General features: G+C 38.0%; 3 protein-coding genes and 2 pseudogenes across 3 annotated transcripts in view; 3 read left to right on the plus strand and 2 right to left on the minus strand.

The window, feature by feature from the left end:
* The window catches only part of LOC149107034 (roquin-1-like), a 64,896-nt gene extending 62,636 nt beyond the window's left edge, over positions 1-2,260 (plus strand). Inside the window, exon 6 of the mRNA XM_089296762.1 lies at positions 766-2,260. Within this exon, the coding sequence (XP_089152888.1) occupies positions 766-876 (111 nt within the window). The 3' untranslated portion in view covers positions 877-2,260. The remainder of the gene's footprint in view (positions 1-765) is intronic.
* A 1,531-nt stretch (positions 2,261-3,791) lies between these two features.
* LOC149107039 (arylsulfatase B-like) lies at positions 3,792-4,587 on the minus strand. Its single transcript, XM_089297230.1, has 2 exons — positions 4,474-4,587; positions 3,792-4,030 (listed from the first exon to the last, which is right to left on the minus strand). Exons 1-2 carry the CDS (start codon positions 4,549-4,551, stop codon positions 3,803-3,805), a joined length of 306 nt encoding a protein of 101 aa, XP_089153356.1. The 5' UTR covers positions 4,552-4,587; the 3' UTR covers positions 3,792-3,802.
* Positions 4,588-7,199: 2,612 nt separating this feature from the next.
* Positions 7,200-10,742, plus strand: LOC149107040 (roquin-1-like; annotated as a pseudogene).
* On the minus strand, positions 10,400-12,773 carry LOC149107041 (uncharacterized; annotated as a pseudogene).
* Positions 12,774-18,763: 5,990 nt separating this feature from the next.
* On the plus strand, positions 18,764-24,498 carry LOC149107042 (uncharacterized). The gene is made up of 4 exons (XM_089296812.1): positions 18,764-19,311; positions 21,102-21,441; positions 22,951-23,088; positions 23,571-24,498. Exons 2-4 carry the CDS (start codon positions 21,129-21,131, stop codon positions 24,044-24,046), a joined length of 927 nt encoding a protein of 308 aa, XP_089152938.1. The 5' UTR covers positions 18,764-19,311; positions 21,102-21,128; the 3' UTR covers positions 24,047-24,498.
* The last annotated feature ends 49 nt before the right edge of the window (positions 24,499-24,547 follow it).

Genomic DNA, 24,547 nt, shown 5'->3' on the forward strand with positions numbered 1-24,547 from the left:
CTGAATTATTATTAATAATAAAAGGAATAGACCACAAGTTTTTATGGTTTACAGACTGATAAACCACTTAAGATGGTGGAAGAACACGAGAAGAATTCGTAAATCACTCGCCTGCGGCTCGTGATTTACGAATTCTTCTCGTGTTTTTCCAACATCGCGCGTGGTTTATCAGCCTATTGCTTAAATATCTCGCAGTTACTACGCGCGCTGTGACCGGTCAATTTAGGGGGGCGTATTCTACTCTACGGCCCGCTAATAATTTAAAGCTGTTTCTGTTGCCAAAATGTACTGTGATTTACCGCCAAGTGCTCTTTAATAACATTTACAGCAGGTAAAATTTTAAAAATTTCGTTTACTTTAAATTGTGCTTTAAAACGTGCTAACGACTTAACAACGATTTTAAATTGGCTCGTTTTGATTTCGACGTGCGTGAGAAATTTGAAGCCGTTCCTTGCGAATAGAAATCATTCCAGAACCCGTCTGACACACCGTAGAGATACAGTCAATATCTTAGTAACCTCTTGTTCTCGGTCCGTACAGACTGTAACTTACTGATCCTCATTTTTCCTGTTTGATTTATGGTCTGCGCGCTTCGCGCTTAGTTAACTTATAATCCTGACATAGCGCTTCGGTTAACTTTAAATCCTAGTTTAGCGTTGACCGGCTTTCGAACAACCAGGCCCAGGTCTGTTAGGTGTGACTTTTATTGTACCTTGACAGAATTTATGTGTCCAGTGTCTTACAGGTACATTTTTTCCTCTTCAGTCTCCCAACAACAGCAGATATAAATCCAGGATGTGTCGGAATCACGCCCGAGGAGGATGTCCCAAGGGACTTCATTGCCCATTTGCACATTCAGAGGAGGAGCTGAAATAATAGGTGTCCTCGCATTACTTTCCATAGTAGAATCTTGTTTCGAGTGGCCGCGCTCTTTTGATTGGCAATCCGGGGGAAATCAGTACATGAGCCAGCATTAGTCACCCCAGCTACTGTTGTTGCGTATGTTCAGAAACCATTATTGAATTGAACGCAGACATACCCAAAAACCGGTTTTAGGATTTCCTAGTCCAGGTTTTTGATTGGGCGTTCGGTAAATAAACGCTGACCGACAACGCGCGGGCTCTGGCAACGGAATTAGACTCTGGATAGTCCTCCGGGCTACGATCCTCAGTTAAAAAAGCGTCTTCATCGATATTTCAGTTCTATTCCAAAAGTTTGCCGAGAAGCGAGCATATTTAAGAACCAACAGACATCTTAAGCGATTATTTTACAATATTCTGGGCTCAATATTAAGTAGTTTGTTATGGATTATATGAAAATGAAATTGAAATCCAAGACCAATAGTTTGGTGAATCAGTGATAATATAATATTCGGTACCGTGATCATTTGATTGATTTTTCGTACAAATGTGCTTTTACTTTTTTCTATTGTAGCACGACAAAGCGAATAAAATACAAAAAAAATGTTTTAAATCGTTGCAGCTGTAAAAATTACTGTCAAAACAAAATTTAGTTAGATTTCAAGGAAATTCCTTGATTCTTCCACGAAATGTAATACATGTAGTACTCTTAACGCGCACATGAACAAGATGATCTTAAGTTTAAATAAAACGTATTCTTTAATAATTATTTGGATATGATCCAGTGATATCGTGGTTCTAATCTAAAAATAAATGCCAAGGAGCGAGATTATTAACCGCACCTTTTCATTACTTTGCAACAAAAAATCCCGCAGTGCATAGACCTTATCATTTTTGGAAGCCATCTTGACGGGTAGGCAATACGCGTCAGAAATAACAGTGTATGTATGGGAATCCGATGGCAAATAACATTTGGTAACAATCGAATTCTGAACAGTCTATGAATAGCGAAGTCTATGTACGAGGCATAGTATTGCTTTAACTAAATTTGAGGGCTGTAGTTGTGCTAGAAAGCGTTCAGTCACCGTTGTAATTTTTTATACATTATATCTGTTATATTTTTTCCGCTGCGAACTTGTAAGCCGCGTACAAGTTGCCAAGCCGTCACGATCGCTCCCAAACCCGTGATAGTTAAGGTCCATTCAATTTTAGCACCAAACGTTTGTTAACAGAGATCTTGGGTGATTACCTCAACTTATTTTGTGTACAGTATTTAGCAGTTTGTTATCGTTGGCGGAAAAATTTAAATTGAATCCAAAACAAATGGTGTAGTGAATGAAAATAATTTAATATTCCGTACCGTGATCATCTGAAGCTAATAAAGTAAATACAAGATGCCATTTATGTCGAGTATGTCATAATTGTTGCCAATCAAAAACTGGTTAAAATCCAGCTAACATGATCAACAGGTGACATTTATTCCTGTGCTATGCTAGTAGTAAAGTTCTCTGTGGGGACAGAGGAAAGTGCAGGCGTATTAATTATTGGCGCGCGAGTGCACATTTTCGTATTAGACCGCCAACTTGGATTTGGTAACTGGGGGGATTGGGGCGAGGGAAATTTACCGAGGGAGAAGTTGTGAGGTGGATAAATGGGTGAGGGGGAAGGGAAAGGAAAAAAAAAAAGAGAGGTGGCCGTTATGGGGAGGTAGGCGTGTAATATGGGAATCCTTGTTTACAATATTTGCCTCATTAGCATAAGGAATTCAGTTTCTGATGGAGCTACAAATAAGTCAGTTCTGAATATTAAAAGGTCATAATGCGATTAACTCTGCCAATGAATATGAGCCTGATTTATTGCATACTTTTTGTGCAAAACAGGTTTAAAAACTGCAATTTTACAAAGAATGTATGAGCTCATTAGCGCTCTTGCCACCTACTTTAATTTGGAGTTTTTGAAAGACTATCTCCTTGAATACACCCAAGGAGCTTAACATTTCACTATGTATTTTCATACACTCACCAGCTCTTTAGCTGCCTGGAGTCAATTCATATCTAACATGTTTCCTTCTGCGCGCAAAGCCGTATGCTAATGAGCAAATATGTAAAAAAAAAAATGACGTCAGCATGAATCCCCCTATACCACGCCTTTTTTTTTCAGTCGGGGGTGTAACTATTTTTTTTTAAAAAAGGCCGTATTTTAGCATATAAACACGAAGCACAATCGAGACGCGTTTTAGTGGCCGTTGCCGTTGTGGACAGGTGGGCATTGTAAACAGTTTAAGATAACAGTAGGGAGTTTAAGTAATCACGACAGCGACGCTGAGGGTAACGTCGATTAAAAAATGAATTTATATTTTACCTAGGAACCTCGTGGTATTCTAAAGTCATTTACTTTGTTTATCAGTGTCAAAACTATCGCGAAACTGAGTCTGGGACACAGCGATTAATTTGAAATAGAAATTTTAAACAGCCGTCGTGGTTCACGTTCTCTGCACAACGCAGAATTTGGTCATTTCACGTTGTTGTTTTGCAGAGGACGGCAAAGAAATGTACCAAGAATTATAACGCACGTGCACAGCTATTGTTCTGCACATTAAACGTTTTGCTTAGCGATGTTGCCGTTGCCGTTGCCGTCGCCGTTTTCTTAAACTTTCTAGTGAATGTATGGACTGTCCACCGGGACCAAAAGAAAGAAGCCATTGTGAAGAGGTGGCCGTTAGTGGAGTTGCGATTGTAGCTGATAAGGTAAATTTTAAAATCGCTCAAGCGAGCTGGCGAAGCTGAACACTAGCTGTGTTAGATCTAACCAAACGAACCCACTGCCAACCGAAATACCTTAATAAAGTGGAAATTAAATTTTTTCAAGTCAGGGCATTTTGTGCAGCGGTAAACGAAGAACAAGTCAGTGAATCCCCCCCCCCCCCCCCCACCCCCGCACCACTAACTTCTCCAAGGTGTCCAGCAACCATTTTTCCTTGCAACAACCCAAGCTTCCGGATCCGTCGGTTTGTTTAATGGCGGTACAGCGGTCTGCTTGTAAAACTGTAGCCTCTCTTGCAATTTGTTTACCACATCCGGGAGCTTTTGGCTGAGGTCTGTGTGTTCTGTAGGGTCAGCAGTAATGTTATAAAGGGCAAGTTTTATCAGTCCTCTTGCCTTATGGAAATTCTAAAAAGGAAAAAGACACGAATTATAAGCATAAGTTCTCCGTAACTAAAGAAACAATTATACTAACATCATTCCTTAATAGTTTTAGTACTATTTTCGTTTACAACATGGAAGACTGAAAATTAGTTCTTACATATCATGCCAAGCAGAACCTGGCAATGAAATTAAAAGAATGTTTTCACGTAGGTTTATATTTACCAAACTGTAGGTACGCTTCTCAGCATACACACTCAGCTAACTGGTTTTGTAGATTTCTTATAAAACAGGTCAAAACAATTTCACTTGATGTGTTATGACGCAACGCTTTCTAATCAGAAGCCCATGGGCTACTGTTTCAACTGAAAGTTTGAGCAGACAATAGACAGATCACTGGGCTAACAGGATGCGTTATAACATGGTCCGTTCTACAATATCCGGGCTTATACTTAAATTATTTTACTGACCGTATCCTTGGTACTTATATCCCCCAGTTCAGGCGGTTTGAACCATGTTGAATTAGAACATGACATCAGTAACTTCATGTCGCCCACACGAATTGCCGCGCCCTGGTACAGTGGGTCATCTACTCCATCTCATTATAAAGTTGCTCTTCTGGTGCCAAGTCAATGTTCAGAAGAATCTCAGTTCTTGGAGATGGTTTGCCAATAGAAATTGTGTCCCAGACGTCAAAACCATCCACGGGAACCGAAGAGGTATCAAGTTTGCCTCCTAGGATGGAAAAAATGTGAAATATTTCAGGGGCGGTTGAAGGAACTCTTGATATTGTGGGCTTGGGAAGGATTTCACACTTACATTCAGTTAACACTGATGTGAAGTTTATATGAAATAATTCATATATGAACTGCGGTTGTGGATGAAAGTGAAGAATGATCATCGCAGTTAATTTTCCAATTTAAGCAATTGGAAAGAAGAAGCCTGAAAAAAAAAATTTAAAAAAATCAGGGCTTCAACGGGATTCGGACCCGTGACCTCCGCGATACCGGTGCGATGCTCTACCAACTGAGCTATGAAGCCACACATTGGGAGCGAGGTCAATTAATCGAGTTCATATCTTCCCGTGAGGAGTAAAATGATGTGAAGTTTATATGAAATAATTCATATATGAACTGCGGTTGTGGATGAAAGTGAAGAATGATCATCGCAGTTAATTTTCCAATTTAAGCAATTGGAAAGAAGAAGCCTGAAAAAAAAAAATCAGGGCTTCAACGGGATTCGAACCCGTGACCTCCGCGATACCGGTGCGATGCTCTACCAACTGAGCTATGAAGCCACACATTGGGAGCGAGGTCAATTAATCGAGTTCATATCTTCCCGTGAGGAGTAAAATGATGTGAAGTTTATATGAAATAATTCATATATGAACTGCGGTTGTGGATGAAAGTGAAGAATGATCATCGCAGTTAATTTTCCAATTTAAGCAATTGGAAAGAAGAAGCCTGAAAAAAAAAAATCAGGGCTTCAACGGGATTCGAACCCGTGACCTCCGCGATACCGGTGCGATGCTCTACCAACTGAGCTATGAAGCCACCCATATGTGTGGCTTCATATGTGCTATCAGCTATCAGTATAAACCAAGGCTTATTCTGAGGTAAGTATTTCAATTATATTATTGCTTTAGAGTACGACACACGATGCCTAAGAATGATTTGTTATAAGCCACATGTCAAATTGTTTATAAAGATGACTTTGAAATGGAATTTTTCGTTCAGTCGTCCAACTAATGGCGCAATTTGTGTTTTCTAATTAATATTAGCTTTTCGTCTAGCGCGCTTGATTTTCACAGGCTAAACTAACCGTTTAGATGTGGTATAACCATAGCATAACTGTTTTTTTTTTTTAGGATTTCTTATTTGTCGGGATGTTAAGTTTACTAGGAGAATATATAATTGGTCTCAGACTTACAAACTGTTCAGGAATTTTAATGAAAGATGTAAGGCCAAATGGTTAGTTTCTCTTTAGTGAAACAATATTGATTTAAGCTTTACCCTTTCACGCTAAAGCATGAATAAATTATTGTAAAGTAAACAATTTCACTGACGTCCTATCGTAGGCGAGTTCTAACCCTTTTTCTCTTACGGAAGACATTTATTATCAGGAGATGGACTACAAATAACACGTATCGAAAGTTTGACTGCATTTACAATTTAATGATACAAATTATCTTATGGACGGTGCCTACTTTTGTTAGTGCGCATGCTTTCCGCACATCGCGCAAGGCATGGTTTAGGCGCCATGCGTGCGCTGGGGTTGGCATTGACGCAATCAACTACGCTACCAAGTACACGACTAAAAGAAAGCAAAATTTTCCTACTGTGACCAAATCAAATTTAATGAACCTGTACTTAAACCAGGAGAGAATACCAAAATAGCAGGGTATCGCTGACCACTAACTGTTAACGTCATCCAGCTGAAAAACTAGCTGTTTCCTGTGGAAAATTATACTGAAATCCGACCGTAAACATGTACCTGCAGATGGCGTAGGGCGCGCACAAAACAAGTGTAAAATACGCAAATGTTTTACTTACCGGGGAGGTTACAGGAAAAAAATGTAACGGGCACCGTAAAAGTTTAAAAAAGATCAATAACTTTAAAAAACGCTTGGTTACCCCCACATTTTTATGTTATGAAATGGAAGTGGCAAGCCAATTCAACACCTGATTAGTTTCTGGTTGTGAGCAAAAGGTATTTAGACTATATTTCAGCTGAACCAGAGGAAGGCTGTCAGAGACGCTAAAAGGGCTGTTGCAACAATTTTGTTATTAAAAACATAGGAAAAATGGTTTTTATGCTACCATTTACCATGCAGTGTTAAGATCTTTATAAATGTGTTTGCTTCTCTGTTAGTAAAGGCAAATTCGAAGGAAATCTGTGAAAAATATCCTTTCCTAAATTTTTCAGAAAATGCTGATGTCAGCATTTTTTGAGATTCAAGGCTAATTATCTCGAAAAAATGCGTGGCTACCCCAACATTTCTTTGTGGAATCTCCAATAGCCTTTGCAAAGGTCTGCTTTTCTCATATGGTCCTTATCTGGCGCAACAAACTTTGTATTTAGTATGCACCGTCCTTAAAGAGTGTTCTATTTATTTTTATTATCTCAGGAGATTTGTAGTAATTACATACATATCCAGCGACAAATATCACCTGCAAAATAACTGAATCTATCAGTCATGCCCATTCAAACTTCACAGTGGACAGAATTTCTCTTGTGTCCTAAATGTAACTACCAATTTGACGACTGCAATCGGCAACCAGTCACCTTGGGATGTGGACACACGCTTTGCATTTCCTGTTTCTCAAAGCTGTCTAAAACACAATGTCCATTTGATCTCGTTCATACTGATACGGACCTCTCCAAGCTTCCATTTAACTATGCTTTGCTTCAGCTAGTTGGAGTGGAAATACCAGAAGACGAACTTCCCCCCCACAGAAACTGTACAACACAATGCTGCTCAATACAGAGCATCCAAACGTTGTATTGAGAAGCTTGCATTGTTGTTAAAGCCCTTCACTGGTGCTGCAAATGAGACAGCTAGTGGAACAAGTAATGGTTGCAATCGGGGCTCTTTGAATAATCTCCTGTCAAGACCAATTCAGCGAAAGCTTGTGTCTCTAGTTAACTGTCAGTTTGCTGTCGCTGATGGCCGAGTGAGGGCCATGTGTGCTGCCAGAAGCCTTGGGGAAAGGACTGTAACAGAGCTTGTGCTATTGCATCAAAACAAGTCAAAGTTGCCTTCCCACCTCTGGGCTGCTATGCGGGATCGTGGTTGTCAGTTTCTGGGACCAGCAATGCAAGAAGAAGCTTTAAAACTAATTTTGTTGGCTCTTGAGGGTGGAGAGGCTTTGTCTAGGAAAGTTTTAGTTCTGTTTGTGGTCCAGAAGCTGAAATCGCGGTTTCCACAAGCTTCCAAAGCAAGCATTGGTCATGTAGTCCAGTAACGCTGTACAGGGCATCATGCTTTAAGGTATTCATAATCTTAATGAACCAGGATTGGCACTATGTTAAATGAACTGCTCTCTGAAATTTGTAAAATCTCCTACCACTTCCCTGGAAAATTCCTCAAAATTGTCTATTTTCCGTCTACTCCTGGAAGCTCCTGGAGTTTAAAAAGGCATTTTTTCTAAAAACATTTATAACACAAAAAGTCTGAGTTCTGGGTCCTGGAATTATTTTTAATTTGGAAAACCTGGAATTCAAACATCATTAAGTTAGAAGTCCAAACCCTGTTGTACTCCATCACTGAATTAAGTTGAACTCTGCTATTTTGAATGCTTAGGAGAAAATAGTAAAGATGTAGTTACATTGTATGTACTTACTGAAGCTCAGGAATGGATGGAAAGTATGATTTGTCCAGAGGTTATGGTTAGAGACCGAGTGCAGAGAGCTCAAGGTCTGTGCTTAATGACCAAGAGCCAGATATTTTTGAGTAACATCAAATTACAGGAGAAAAGAGACTGACAGCCGATATTCTCCCAGTATGGTCCTGAACAAGCTTGGTTAATAACTAATTAAGAGATTTATTTGATGACTGAAAATTTTAGAAAATCTTTACCGAAGAGTAACTATTGCTGGATCATTCATTTATGTACAGGACAGTGCTGGTTCTGTATTTAGAGAACATTGGACCAGCAATGCAGCAATGAAGCAATCTGTTTGGTTGATTTTAGTAGTTATTTATTCAAAGAGTGTACTCACATCTACCATTCCATGTACATGTGGGTCAGCTGTCAGCCCTTTGTTGCTAAAGTTAAAAAATGTTTACCATGACATTAATTTAAAATGTTAATGTTAATGCCTCTTACTGTAAACGTTTTGTTAGTTAAACCTGCGTGAGCTACATTTTGTAATATAAGAATGTATTATTATCGATGTTAATGCTAAGATTTTTCTCAGGTTGAGAGAAAAGACAATGAATCAGCTCTGTTTCAGCTAGACGAGCAGGTACAGTATGAGATTGTTTTTACTTCATTGTGAGACTAAGCCAATCTCAGGACTCGATAAAATACCCAAAAGGGCAGGGGCTCAGTTATATATGGGTTGAGACTCTGCACTGAGATTAAAGCCCTTGCGCCTTATCACCCTTTGATGAATCAGCCATCATATTAACTTCTTTTGAACAGCCTAATGGTAGTCTACCATATTGTACTTTGTAGTTCAAATTTGACATGAAATTTGAACCATTTTGAATAGATCCAACCTGAAATGGTACCCTTTTGTGCCAAGACTCACTGCATAGTCCATTGTGGGTAATAACTATCCCGAGATCAGAGATAATCAAAGCACTCATTACTATTATTCACTGGTTTGGTTTAATGGTTCATGATTTACAAGCCTTTCTCCCTTACGAGAGACCAAGATCCTGTTTTGTGGGTGTGGCTTGAAATGCTTTTCACCCCTAAGAGGTACCAATTATAATGCAACAGATTGCCTCCTTTTTTTGGCTCAATACCCTAAAGGGTACTGTAAAAGCTCCTGCAGTGGACCTTTTGAGACATAACACCCTTAGAGGTACCAAACCGCATTTTTCAACCCCTAAAAGTGCGATGAGCATCCATATTCTTTTTATATGAGAGAGCCTTCTCCCCCGCCGCCCTCCCCCCACCAGGCCTTTCTGGTGTTCTCCTGTCATCCCATGTGGGTTAAACTCCGAGAAAGTGCAATCTATTAATTAAATAGTACAGCAAAACCAACCAACAGCCCAGCAGGTAAATACACTGTTGGCTACACATTGACCATGATCTAATGATTGATGCAATGTACCAGAAGCTGGTCAATCTTTGAAAATGGCTTTTACTTTGCATTTCCGTGATGCTTATAAAATAAGGACTTTTTTGTCGGTAGGTTAAATTAAATGGTCAAACAATAGACAGCTCACTCATGATTTCTTAACTGACTTTGACAGTTGGTTCGGAACTTTGATTGCCCACTAAGAAACCTCCAGCTCATTGTCCAATTATTACTTTTCAAATGAATTAAGAAGAATAGTAGCAATTAATAATTTATGTAAAGCCTAATGTCCTCTTTTAAAAATTTATGTTTATTTTGTATTAGTGTCGTACATGTAATGGTTTGCGGAAGACGCATGATGCACAGATAATAAAAATTGCTACAGAAGCAGGTCTGCACATTTCCCCAGACCAGTGGTCCTCACTGCTGTATATGGTAACCAAGATCACAGGTCTCACATGCAGTCAATTATTGACAAGGTTTGTGAACTATCAACAATTTTGTTGAGAGAATTATGAATTGCAAACTGGATTTTTTTCTGTTGATTTAAGTATCAGCAAGTTTGAGTAACTATTACTATATAGATTCTAAAATTAAATTTCCTTTTTTTTTTTTTTATTAAATTTTTTTTTTTTTTATTGCAAAACACAGGGAAAAAAAACAACTTACAGTTCAACTACTTACATTACTTATGGGACAATTACCTACATCACTTACTGGATAATTACTAACAATACAATTACTTACATTACTTACACTACAATAAGTTACATTGTATTAATCAATTAATTAATTAATTAATTAATTAAAAAGACTACTTACTATTTACATACAATACACGTTACTTACAATACTGACAAGTGCAACACTTGTTAAGGTTGACCTACAGTACAATAATATCCGTGCACAGTGTTAGCCTTAGGGTTTTCTTCATTTTTTTTTTTTTTTTTTTTTTATACAGTTGCTTGTTGGTAAATACGTTTAATTATTATTATCACCCACTTAGATTTCTAAAGATTATCATTTGACGCTGCTCCAGTTTTGAGGCTGTTGTAACATGCCAGAAAGACAGAGAAATGTTTCATTTCAGGGGGCAAGTTGCGTGTCCTACACGACCATATATAATATCTCGCCACAAGAAAATTAAAATTAAGTTTCTGTTTATTCTTTGATTTGTCTGGCCTTAGGCCTAAGACTATATTTAAAGAAAGGTTGTATGTTCTCAACGCAAGATTTTGGCTTACAAGAAGCTCCTTAAAGTTTTGCCAGAAGGTAGAGACAACTCTACAGGACCAGAAAAGATGAATTAGGCTTTCCTTCTCAGTTTTGCAGAAACTGCAGAGATCGTTATCTTTTATTCCTACTTTTTTAAGAAAATCATTAGTCGCCAGTCGTCTATGCAGCAATTTGAATTGAAATACAATTAGTTTTATAGATTTTGTACACTGAAAAGATAGCTGGTACGCCGCACTCCAGTCTATTGGTTCATGGGCTTCAAAGGCATAATCCGTAGCCCATTTTTCTTGACTCTTTGTTTAAGACCAATTATTTTTTTATAGGCCTGTCTGCTTGGTTTACTTGCTTTCATAAATTTCGTATAAAAGCTTTCGTATTGTATATTTATATTATTGTGTAAAGGTATTTTGATTTTTTTTAAAGCGGATAACAGCCCATAAAAAGCAAGATAATTTGTTTCAGTGATACCATACCGATCTTTGAATTCAGAAAAGGATAGGAAGGTGTCTGAATCTTTCATCAAATGCGAAACCCTGTTAATCCCTTTTTGCTGCCATTTTTTGCAGAAGATTGGTCTGTTATCGATTCTTATAAGGGAGTTGTGCCAAAGGCTCTGAGAGCGAAAATGGTCTGTATTATTCTCGTAAGTGATTTCAGTCCAGATATTTAAGATTTCCACAATGAATGGATAGGATAAATTGACATACTTTTCTAGTAAATTTCCTAGTAAACACAGTCAAAATGTACAAACTACTAGTAAATTCTGTTTCTTTAGGGTAATTAAGAACTTTTCCGAGAAGTAAGCAGTTTTCTTGGAGTGGAGCTCAATAAAAACTGTGAGCTTCAAGGAGCAGATATGTCCAAGGACAAATATCTGAGTATATTTTTAAAGTCAAATGGAGGCTATCACTATTGGATGCGAACCTGTGAAAAACCTGTGAAAAACCTATGAATTATCCTGTGAAAAAACCTGTGAAATACTAATTTTCATGTGTTTTTTCAAAGGCTTTTCACAGGTTTTTCACAGGGCGTGAAATTTTGAAAACCTGTGAACAGGGCACTTTTCACAAGGTCAAAACCTATGACAAAACCTGTGAACAAACCTGTGAAATAAAACCTGTGAAAAAACCTGTGAAAATACCTGTGAAAAAGAATCTTGCTCTGGAGCTTTTTCACAGGTTTTTTCACAGGGTCTAAAATCTCAAAACCTGTGAACAGGCACTTTTCACATGGTCACAACCTGTGAAAAAACCCGTGAAAAAAAACTGTATAATAGAACTGTGAAAAAACCTGTGAAAGATAATTTTGGTTTTGAGCTTGTTCATTGCTACATGTACACTTGCACTGTAGTGTCTAAAATTTCAAAACTGTGATTATAATAATCTGTGGGACATTTTCCAAAGTGTTAAAGCCTGTGAAATAGAATTTGTTTTGGAGCTTTTTCACAGGGACTGAGGAATACATTTCACATGTTAAAAATGCAAATTAACCAACAGTTTATTCACATTTGCTGCAGAAGCATAATTTGATTATATGTTAATTTTATACCTATTTTGCAGCGCTATTCCAATAAGAGAGAGACTGTATGCTGCTGTTGAATTTGAGTACAATTAGAACATAAATTTCACATTTGGCTTTGATTTACCACAGTTTTGAAATAAAGGCAAATCTACAGCTTTCACACAAATTTTCTGTAGATTTGCCCACCAAACCAAAAAAAGATTGGCCTAGATTGTCAAATTTTCCATGAACAATTTAACAACTCACATACGATTTCCATGCCAACTTGCTGGTGATAACTCAACAGGTTGCTAAGTTAACCACATGCATGGTGCAGTGCAAAACAGATTTCAATCATGCAAAATTCAAAAAATGTTTCACATTTTCACGGCCTTTTAAGTGTTAATTTTTGTTTCAGAATTATTTTAAAAAAGTTTTTTTCAAATACGTTCCACTTTTTTTTTGCAGTGAAACGTCTTGATAGCTTATTCACAGCTTTTTCTTCACAGGTTTTTTGAGCATATTTTCAGTGAAATTTCTTCACAGGTTACTTCACACGTTTATTCACAGGTTTTAAAAGTGAAATTTCTTCCTATTTTGTTCACATGTTTTTTTCACATGTTTTTTCACAGGTCTTAAAATTCACAGATTTTTCACAGGTTCTAGATTTTGTGATTTTTCTACAAAATTTAGCCCTTGCAAAATTCACAGGTTTTTTCACAGGGTGTTTCATTTAACACGACACATGCCTTTACAAAGCTACAGATGAGCTCTCTATCGGGGTTTTGATATGTTATAATGTTTGTATTAATTTTGACTTGCATTACATGTCTGCTATACTAGCTGCGTTGGCTTTATTTCAAAGCAAGATAAAAGAATTTTACCCACCTTTTTCTAGGAAAAGATGTAAATAGAAACACAACGAGGTGCTTGCTGTGGTAAATGAAAGGTCATCATTGCTCCGTTGGGCTGAATTCCGGTAAATGAAATGTGTGAAAGTAAATTGAAACAGGACAAGCTAAAGCAGTGAAGGCAGCTGAAGTATCTTCACTTCTCTTGCGAAAAACGGAAGTCAAATGATAAAATAAAAGAAGACGAGCAAAAGCAATAAAGGCAGGTGAAACATTTCCAAGTTACGCAAATGTCATCCATCAATATCCAAGTAAATATTTATCTCGATTCAAAGAAAATTAAAATGAAGAGAATCGGAGAGGCAATAAGGATGATATGCGTAATGATGAGGACTAAGTACTGACTACATTAACTTAAGATCACCTTGTCAATATATTTTCAAGAGTCCTACGCAGAGGACCTCGGATTCAGTTCTTTTCAATTTCTGCTCCAGATAAGGTAAGAAATATCTCTATCTTGCCATAATTTTACTACCGGTCACTTTTAAAAGCTACGCTTTTTCAGGTTTTAATTTTCTTCTTGTTAAGGACATTATATTTATGGCGTGTTGGGAAATACAAAATGAATGTGCTACAAATTATTGGGAAATGCTTCTGGAGTTTGACCATATATAAACCGAAGTCTAGTTGATTGAAAAAAAAACCGGCAATAATCAGTAAAAGCTGACTTCTGGCTATAGAGCAAGCTCTCGATTTTGCTCCATGGCTTTGTCATCCCAGATGTGTCTTTATTTTTTTTATCAAGAAGTTTTAATTATGTCAATTTCCTTTGGTTCCAAAAATCAAGCTAAGAAGTACAACACAAAAACTTGTAACCGCGATCAAAATTGCGTCGATTGAATTGTTTGAGTAAACTGTTGTTTCAGGCCGGCGTCGACAAAACCTGGATCGGATCGGACCGGATCACGGATCGGATCACGGACCGGATCACGGATCGGATCACGGATCGGATCACGGATCGGATCACGGATCGGATCACGGATCGGATCACGGATCGGATCAAGGAAAAAAAATTCAAAATTCAAGATTCAAAATTCAAAATTTTGTTGAGCAAATTACATTAGAGTGACTACTGTAAGCAGAACGTTTTGTTCAATTCAGGTGTGATATTCCTTTATTCTTTTATAATATCAAGCCAACTGGGAGCTGGTCACAGATGAATTTTTTCAGGCTGTTGGGTTTTGATTGCGATGATCAATCATGTCTTCATATCTTTCTCCGCAGTTCAGATAAATGATATTTCGTATATTCCCTTGCATCAAAGGTAAACTGTCATAAAACGCGGTGGTAATAATAGGACGAACGTACATGTATGAATCGAAACACAAAAACTAAAAACACTAATAATATTAAACACCTGATGCTTTCAAACAATTTCCGTTTCTGAGACAAGTCTATACTTTTACAAGATGTGAGTTTGGAATACGATATTTCGTACTGGAATAATACGAAACAGACCATTTGTATTTCAAGGAAATACAGCTGTTTTACAAAAAAATATAGGAATAACATTGATAGTGTGAACGATAACGCAACCCGAGAATAGACAACATTTTAGGAGTTACGTCACGATTTTTAAAGTCTTTTTAGGGTCGTAAAGAGTTGCCTTTATATGGAATAAAACCTTAAAATGATCGTGTTCTAGGATAGAAAGCACTTAAGAGGCAAGAACAAATCAAAACAGAATGAGGATCGTTAAGGATGGTAAAGATTAACGAGGACTGCAAATGACGAACTTGAAAAACTAGGCTAGTTTTTTCAAGATGCGCAAATCGTGACGTAGCTCCTTTAAAGCAAGTCATGTCCTTAAGCGTTCGTACGTAAGCTTTCTCATTAACTGTAACGCTAACTGTAACGCTCACATCTGACACGAAAAAGTAGCCGAGAATTAGCTACTGATACTAACAACAATTTCAAAAACGAGAATGGGAGGTTCACGCAAGCTTCAAGCCAACTAACGTTCAAATATAACTACATCTGCCTGTTCATTACAATTTAAATAGTAGGCGCTTCTGTGGCTTTTTAAATGACCTCTTGTCATTCTCTGTAATTAACATGTCATTGCGTCAAATTCGAGATTCTTATTTTTATTTAACATATTTTAGTTTTCCACTTTTATTTTTTATTATCTTATACACGATTTGATTTTTTTTTTTTGCTTTAAAACGTTTTTTTTTTCTGTGATCCGATCCGTGATCCGATCCGCGATCCGATCCGCGATCCGATCCGTGATCCGATCCGTGATCCGATCCGTGATCCGATCCGTGATCCGATCCGTGATCCGGTCCGTGATCCGATCCGTGATCCGGTCCAGTCCGGTCCGGTCCGATCCTGGTTTTGTCGACGCCGGTTTCAGGCTGTAGTGCACAGTCGCACTCTATCTGCTTAACAAACCCAAAAGAAAAATTGACCTTAATACCTTAATATACCCAGACGTTTAATGGAAAAAGTGTCTCCTTTCGCATGTAAAGAATGTATATATATGCCTGACAGGTATTTTCACTGAATACTTTTCGCTTTGACTTTGGCGTAACTGACAAGCAGATCAATAAATGCAATAAAAGAAAATTTTTTAAACATGTAAAATACAGCAGATCCGAGAAGGTTTGTGGAAAAAAAAACACTTTTTTTAGTCGTTCTAACTTCAGCAGGTTCAAATCTTATTTTTTCTGCTCTAAAGAAGTGCAAGAAAAGACTGGAGATATCGCTGGAGTATACGTTTTGTGTTGGCTTTATTTTTCAAAGAATTTTCACGGTGTACTTAGCGTCTTTAAGAAAAACATTTGCATATCAAAAGCAAATTAATGTTTAATACAAAGCGGAAAAACTGTTCCGAATGAGCGATAAGCTCGAGAGGACAGGGGGAAGATCATTAATAGCTCTTGACACTAAATTAAACCCGCACTACACAAAAGCTCGCTTACAATTTTCACCTTAATAGCGATAAAAGGTATTTCAAAAAAGAAACAAAATGTTTTCTTTCCGCATTTACGTTGGATGGGACTGCCATTGTTGATAAAGGAAAGTATCAACCCTTCATTATTTATTTATTTCTCTTTGGAAAACTCAAACTCAGAATATTACAAATAAATCGATTGACGCGGTATTACGATTTCATAAGTAAAATTTCTGCTGTTTACCAAGTCTCAAACGTAGCGTGTACAGTGGATTTTCTGACGGGGTTTGTGAACTCAAGATTCATAGGAAATAGACTGCATGCAAACGTTTGCAACTTGGCCCTACCAAAAGACAGAGTACATAATATTAAAATAAACTTGGTGCTCTACTCTGAAGAGAGATGATGAAGCATAACAATATTAATGTTTCCTATTAACTTCTGTCGAAGTGCCTGATCTCTGTAACAAAACTTGCGTTGGAGGTCATCCACACTGCGTCGACGAGTGGTATGCAAAGTTCAGCACGTTTGCGAGGAGACGGACTCGGGTCCGCGATGGAAAACAATTCTTTTGTTTTCTAGTCTGTTAAAAGCTAAACTATTTCTAAGTTTTGTCGAGTTTTGAAAGATGAAATGAAGAAGTGTGTAATGAGAATTACCGCTATATATAGACTAACGAAAGGTGAACAAAAACATATCCTGAATCAAAACAACAAGATCTCCCGCATTTAGCCGCTGAGCCGTTTATAACTAGTCGTTCAATACGAATCCTTTTCTTCGGCCGTTCGAACGTTTAGCATCATCCATTTCAAAATGGTTTTTAGCAGTTCGAACGGATGGCATCATCCATTCGAAATTTTTCGTTAGCCGTTCGAATGGCTGGCATCATCCGTTTAAAATTTCTCCTTTGCCGTTCAAACGTTTACAGCATCCGATCGAAATTTTTCCATGGCCGTTTGAACGATATTTGAAACCGTTTTAAATGGCTGGAACATCCGTTTCTCATCCGTTCGAGCGAGATCAATAAAGACAGGTGGAGCGTTTCCAGTTCTTCTTTTAAAACCGGGAGTCATTCAAATGTCATCCGATTAATAACGAAGTATATATAGATCCCTATTGAAAGCAAATTAAGAGTTAATGTCGATTAGAATCGAAAAAAATTCACAAAATGTGGCCTCAAACCAAAAAACTAGTAGTGTTTCAAATCTCCCGATAATTATAATTTGACAAAAGAGACTTCAGGCACAACTCTCCTTACTTACGCTTTTATTTTTGTGGGATATTATGAATCTCTTTTATAAACCTCGAAGATTTGCACAAAATTACAACTTCCGCACCATGATGTACACCATTCTTGTCCTGAGATGATGACATGAGAGTTTCTAATCTGTAACTAGGTACTTTTTGGGGTATTTTAACTCCTACAACAATTTAATGAAGCGTACCTCTCTTTTGAAAAGACTATAAACAACAATCTTGTAAGTCATTAGCTTAGAAATTGTAAAGTAGGACCTTTTTGAGCTTCGTTCGAACCAACCCATTTAAAATTGCAATAAAGTCGCTCGTGAGTGACATAAATGAGGGCTAAAGAAGGCTCTTTTTTATTTATTTCTTCTCTTAAGGTTGGAGTTCAGTTTATTTCAAAACCAGCCAAAAGAATTTCTCCTGTCTCCCTCGAGGAAAAGATATAAATAGAAAAAGCTGTTTGTTGTTAAACACAAAGGAGACAAAACTCTTTTGGATGAGTAAATTCTTGCATTAGCGCTAAAAATTATTGGGAATTGCTTCTGGATTTTGACCACATAATAACTCAATCATTGGTGTCACATTGAGAATTTCATGTCCTAAACCGAAGTTTAGTTGATTGAAAAACAACGGCAATAACTAGTAAAAGCTGACTTATAGCTATGTAGCAAGCTCTCGATTTTGCTCCATGGCTATGTCATGCTAGATGTGTCTTTATTTTTTTCACCAAGAATTTTTCAATTATGTCAATTTCCTTTGGTTCCAAAAGTCAAGCTAAGAAGTACAACATAAAAACTTGTAAGCGCGATCAAAATTACGTCGATTGAATTGTCATTTCCAGTAAACCGTTGTTTCAGGCTGTAGTGCACAGGTGCAGTCTACCTGCTTAACCAACCGAAAAGAAAAATGAAACGACTGAAAACAAGCCATCTTTAAATTGACCTTAATACCTTAATATACCCAGCCGTTTAATGGAAAAAGCGTCTCCTTTCAAATGTAAAGAATGTATATTTATGTCTGACAGGTATTTTCACTGAACACTTTTCGCTTGGACTTTGGCGTAACCGACAAGGAGATCAATAAGGTTGGCGTTCCGTTTATTTCAAAGGTTGGAGTTCTTTTTATTTCAAAACCAGCCAAAAGAATTTCATCTGCCTTCCTCGAGGAAAAGATATGAATAGAAAAAGCTGTTTATTGTTAAACACAAAGGGGAGAAAATGCTTTGGGATGAGTAAATTCTAGCATTAGCGAAGGGTAAGTTCGGTTATTTCGGCTCTCGACATTTTTGTCAAAGACTTCCTTGGCGACTAAACAGCAGAAATATTTCTCGTGATATCAATCCAGTTAACTCCCGCCCCAATTTCTGGGAGTAAGAGAAGATCTTGCTGTGGTAAATGAAAGGTCATCATTGCCCCGTTCGGCTGCCAGTGGTAAATAGAATTTGTAAAAGTAAATTTGTAAATTTATTTTTGAAGAATTTATAAATGTAAAATGAAACGGAATCCAATGAAGGCAGCTGAAGTATATTCAATTCTCTTGCGAAAAACTAAAGACGTCATGCGAATGTCATCCATTTAATATCAAAGTAAATATTGATCTCGATTCAAAGAAAATTAAATGTCAGAGGAGAGCCAATAAGAATGATCTGCCTCATGAGGGCTAAGTACTGCGTGCAATTCATTAAGATTACATTGTCAATATATTTTTCAGAGTCCAGCGCAGAGGACTTGAGATACCAGTTCTTTCAAATTTCTGCTCTAGGTGAGGTAAGAAATATGTATATCTTGACACAATACTACTACCGGTTCCTTTTAACAGCTAAGTCCTTTTAATAGTCTTGTAATGTTTTTGTTTTTAGGGAAGTAAATTTATGACGAGCTAAGGAATATGTGCTTTTTGGGAATCGCTTCCGAAATCAGGTGTTTGATTGTGTAATAGCTCGATGATCGGATCCAACATCTTGAGCTGAAGTTTCTCTGATTGAAAGACAATGGCAATAATTGATAATTAAAAGAGAACATTTCGCAAGCTCTCGATTCTGCCCTTATCTTTAATTGTCATCGGAAAAAGTGTCTTTAGTTCTTTTGACGAGACGTGTCAATTATGCCAATTTCCTTTGGTTCCAGTAAGACAAGCTAAGAAATAGAATGTAAAAACTAATGCGTGAGATAAAACGCACTTACTACGGAAGATTTTGTCTGTCCCGAAAAGGCCAACATATGTTTTCTTAAGGGTGCGATTCTTTAAGAAAACCCAAGATTGGATTCTTAAATCCGCAAACGGATTTTGCGTTTCTTTTCTAAACAGATTAATCCAAGATCACTCGGATCATGGTGCGTCAAAGGAACCGAAGATTCCACTCTGGGCAAGGATTCTTCGGTTCTTTTGATGCACCATGATCCGAGTGATCTTGGATTGATCTGTTTAGTAGAGAACGCAAAATCCGTTTTCGTATTTAAGAATCCAATGTGGGATTTTCTTAAAGAAACGCATTCTTGCTGGTCATATCTTTTCATAGTCCTAACTTACTGTTACAAAGAAACTACTTGTAAGGCCCCAGTTATATCGTCTCGGGTAACCGAGACAACCCTAGCCCCAAGGCAACTTTAGCGAGCGTTTATATGTGAAAACGTACTCCCTGTAGGCCGAGTCAAAGTTGACCCTGCGTGATTATTCATAGCCCTTATTGAATAATCAAATGTGCAAATATCCCTCTTTTTTTGAGTTTCTCTCGGTCATTCGATCACAGTGGGTTTTGCTGAGTTAATTTTCTCTTCTTTGATATGAATTTCTGCTTTAAATCCTAAATCTAGGCAATACGTGTCACTCGCCACGCCGAGTGATGTCCCGGTTAGGCGAGCCAAAGCGTTGATATGAAGAAAAGTTGTCTCGCTTGCCGGGGTTACCTTACCTGCCGAGGCGAGACAACTCGCCCACCCGAGTTGTCTCGCCCCCCGAGACGGGTTCACGATCCTAATGTAAACGGTTGGTTGAATTTTGCAAAGAAACAAGCTAAAAGTTACCTCGGCCAGGGTAACTCGGGGGAAGGCTTGTCTCAGGTACCCGAGACCATATAAATGAGGTCTAAGATATATTAGATACACTTGACTGTTTATTGTATTTCAATTGGGCCCTAAAGCTGACCAGTTATCATAAGAAATGCGATATTAGAAAGAAATCTACGTTTGCACTGCCTCGAAAATTAAGTTACAAAATGACAACTAATTTTCTGTCGATTTTTAGAATCTCCCACCGGTTTACAAACTTTATGTGAGAGTCTTGTCGTTACTTCAGATAAGTCCCTCTGTGCTACTCACGAGGATCAAGCTAAGAAATAAAGATTCCCAAAAGGATGTGACAACCTTCGCTACTTTTACCGTCTAAATTAAGGAAGTTACTAATTTCTGCCGTGCAGAAACGAGGACAGCAATGGTTGGGAACCTCGATCTTTTTAGTGATAAAATTAAACAGACGCTTACAACAAAACTGAATCTCAGTACTGGTGTTATTTAGTATCAATTACAGGTCATTTTGAACTTTTTTATTTCACATGTAGCACAGGCACTGACGCATTCAATTCAATATGAATCCCAAGTTTTGGCTCTCAGTTGCGTTCCTGATGTCCCGGATCGGTGTATTTCAAGCTGCTGTCCAATGCCAAACAGCGGAATACTCAATTGGAGGAATGTTCCTCAAGGGCCACACCTTTAAAACAAGCAAGGTTGGATGGCCTGGAGGGTGCTATTTGATGTGCGAAGAAGAGGTCACGTGTCAAAGCTACAATTTCGTCATTGGTCATAAAGTCTGCGAACTGAACAATCGAACCAAGGAAGCGAGACCTGAAGATTTTAGGCCGGATCAGACAAGGTTCTACATGAAAAGGGCAAAAAACAGAGGTACACTTCCACTTTCCTTTCTTGCATGTTCGTCTCATTTTTCCAATCAGTACAGCTATTTTCAATGCTAGCGTCCGTGGCGAGCTTAATTTTGAGCGCGGCTGCGGATTCTCCTACCGGAGCGGCGAAACCACCAGGAGAAAAGGTGGGATGTCTCCGTACATGGCTTCGGCGCAATGGACGTTGCAAAACTATATGCTAACATCCCACAGGCCGGAGGAAGGAATCACGACTGTATGTAAAACATACGAAACATTCCACCCAAACAAACCTCCCATACCTAACCTCTACCTCAGCGAGGTGCTAAAGCTTCTCTTAAAAGAAAACTCTTTTCATTTTTAACGGCAACTCATGATACGGCAATGACTACAGAAATGGCGGTCTCCTTGGTCAACATTTTCACGGCCGCGGTAGAAACAAAAATCATTAACCACAGCCATATAAATCCCCGGGCAGGGTTGTTCGAAAGCCGGTTAACGCTAACCCAGGATTAAAAGTTAATCGAACTATTAATTTTGCTTGTCTAAAAATGTTTTTTATTGCTCACGTTTTGTGTGGTTTAAGCTTAGTCAAGCTCAAAACTGAAGGACAAATATAATAACCAGAAAATCTCACCGAAAAAAGATATTTCGATGATGTCATTTCTCTATGGATCAAAAACAAAAAGGAAGTAAACACGTTTATAAAGCTGGTGAATAACTATTATGCATACCAGCGACCGTAAAATTCACCGCTGAAATTTCAGATAAAGAAATAATTTTGTTGGATAGATGCTTACAGTATACAGGGGGGAAAGATTTGAGAAAGAGTCTATTCTCGACGTGCGAGTGCACTTAAAACCGACAAAAACTCTCCAAGACACGCACTTCATCTCCTGGCACCCTCCAGGCGTCCGGATCATGGGATTTTTCAAAGGCGAAGACTTACGACTTCTGAGAACCAACTCTTCTCAAAAGCTACATTTGAAGAAACATTACACAATTCAAACGCGGATTACGCAACAGAGGTTGCCCACTGCAAAATAAACAAAGAAGACCCAAAAGAATTTTGCAGTTTGTGACAGAATATCGCCCATCTTTGCCTAATCTTAAGAAAATATTCTTATGAGTAAATGGCATTTAAAAGAAAATCAGCCCTTGCTAAGAGAGTTCTCTAAAGACCCTTCCCTGCTTTTATACAGAAAAGGGAGATCTTTGAAAAACGTCCTTCTTTAAAGCAAAGCTTTAGAGGTCAAAGTTTCTTCTTTTCAGTAGGAGTCGTGTTTGGCCTATCAACCATTTGTAGCATCAATCCGGAACAAAGCACTAGCATGTAAAATCCCAAAAAACACGTAAGCGTTTGCCTGAAATTAACTCAACCAATAAAAAGAATACTTTCCAACATCGTCTAACGTACATAAGAGGGTTACGAATAAGGTTTATCTGTTATTAGCTCTTCTTGTTTATAAAATTACTTGAAGCAAAATTACTTTATCTCAAAGTTACTTTATCTTTTCATTTTATCTCACAGTCCCGCTTGGTTCCATTCAAGAGCTTCCTGCTGAATCATGCAGTGAGATCAAGGCCAGTGAAGGAAATGAGATGGTTCACGGGGATTACTGGATATACTCTGACGAGAATGATCAGAAAATCCTGGCTCGCTGTGAAGGTACGGCCTTTTAGTTTATTGATAAAGAAGTTTAATTAACCTTTTAGCACCTCCAAAAAATTTAAATTTGCAAGAGACCGGAGTAGCTCAGTCTATTGATCGATCAACCAATAAATTTTGAGGGCAAACAGCCTTTTTGTTTTCAACGGCACAAGTATAAATTAAAGCGTCCAAAACAATCCAGAGGTGAGTGCTGATTGGCAGAAATATTGAATTTTTGTCCGCCTGTGGGAGCGATCGGTAACGATCTTAACCTTTGTGTTTAAAGAAACTGGTTTTACCTCTGAAAATTTCCCTCAATATACCTGGGACTTGATGCTAATGAAAAAAAAAAATTCAAATTGTGTCATGTTAGCAGATGACTTTAAAAAAGATTTATAACATTGATCTGATTGGCCCCTGAGCCTTAATGTTAAGAGTGTGCCACAGGATCGCAACGTAAGACATGGATGCAAATATTTTTCTCTGAAAATTCATTTTAGAGAACTGGCAGAAATTAAACACAGAACCCGTTTGCTTTGGGGCGCTAAATGACCAGTACGGCGCCTTTAACATCACGAAGAGTGGACTTCTCAAGACGATGAAGCTCATCCGCAAGTCGGGCTCGGTCAGATGCAACCCGAGATACCCGGAATCCTTCTGGGGCTGCCCAAATGTACCATGGTATGGCAAGAACAGCTTACAGACTATCATTACCAATGCAAAGAAAGAAGCCATCCTGCCACCTGCTGGAGACCTGAAATTACACGGGTGTAACAACAAAACACATTTTTACAGTCTTAATGGAACTACCCACACATCTCCTGAGCTCATTTTCCCGGACCTTCCTAACAAGCTGCCTGTGTCACGCAATCAGGAGTTGCAGATATGGTACGGACAGGATTGGAGGGATTGTAGTGAAGATAACAACGATGGCGCAACGTGTGTTGATGTGTATGCGTGGTACGCTTTAACATGAGTATCTGACTTATCCGAAGCAGTAAGTGCTTATAGCCACTGAAAAATTAACGTAAACGCTGCTCATATTTATCTTCTCTTGTATTGAACCTTGTAACTTAGCGCATAAATGCAGGAAGACATTCACGGAATGGAATGCTAAGAATTGTAGAAATATGAAAGTAGCGTCGAGCAATTACCAAGACGACGAAGCATTGTATGAACTATACTTTTTTTACCTGGCTGTAAGGGCTAATGTAGTAATTACACATCTAGGCTGTCACGAATAGTTTTTGAAGCTCTACTCTTTCTTCAACAGCATTCTCATTCCAAACTACAGTACATGTATCAAACATTAAGTATAAATAGCAATAGTTATCGGAATGTGTGTTAATTAGTTTATACATTTGCATTCTTTGTATCAAAATTTACTATTCTTGCTGTTAAAAATATTAAAAAAAGATGTTGAATGTTTGTAGTGCTCGATGCGCTTAGCTACAACTACCTACAGTTCTCAGGCATG

This window comes from Orbicella faveolata, unplaced genomic scaffold (genome assembly GCF_042242905.1).
Source record: "Orbicella faveolata isolate gen_17 unplaced genomic scaffold, um_ofav_v1 contig_27, whole genome shotgun sequence".
Lineage (NCBI taxonomy): Eukaryota > Metazoa > Cnidaria > Anthozoa > Scleractinia > Merulinidae > Orbicella > Orbicella faveolata.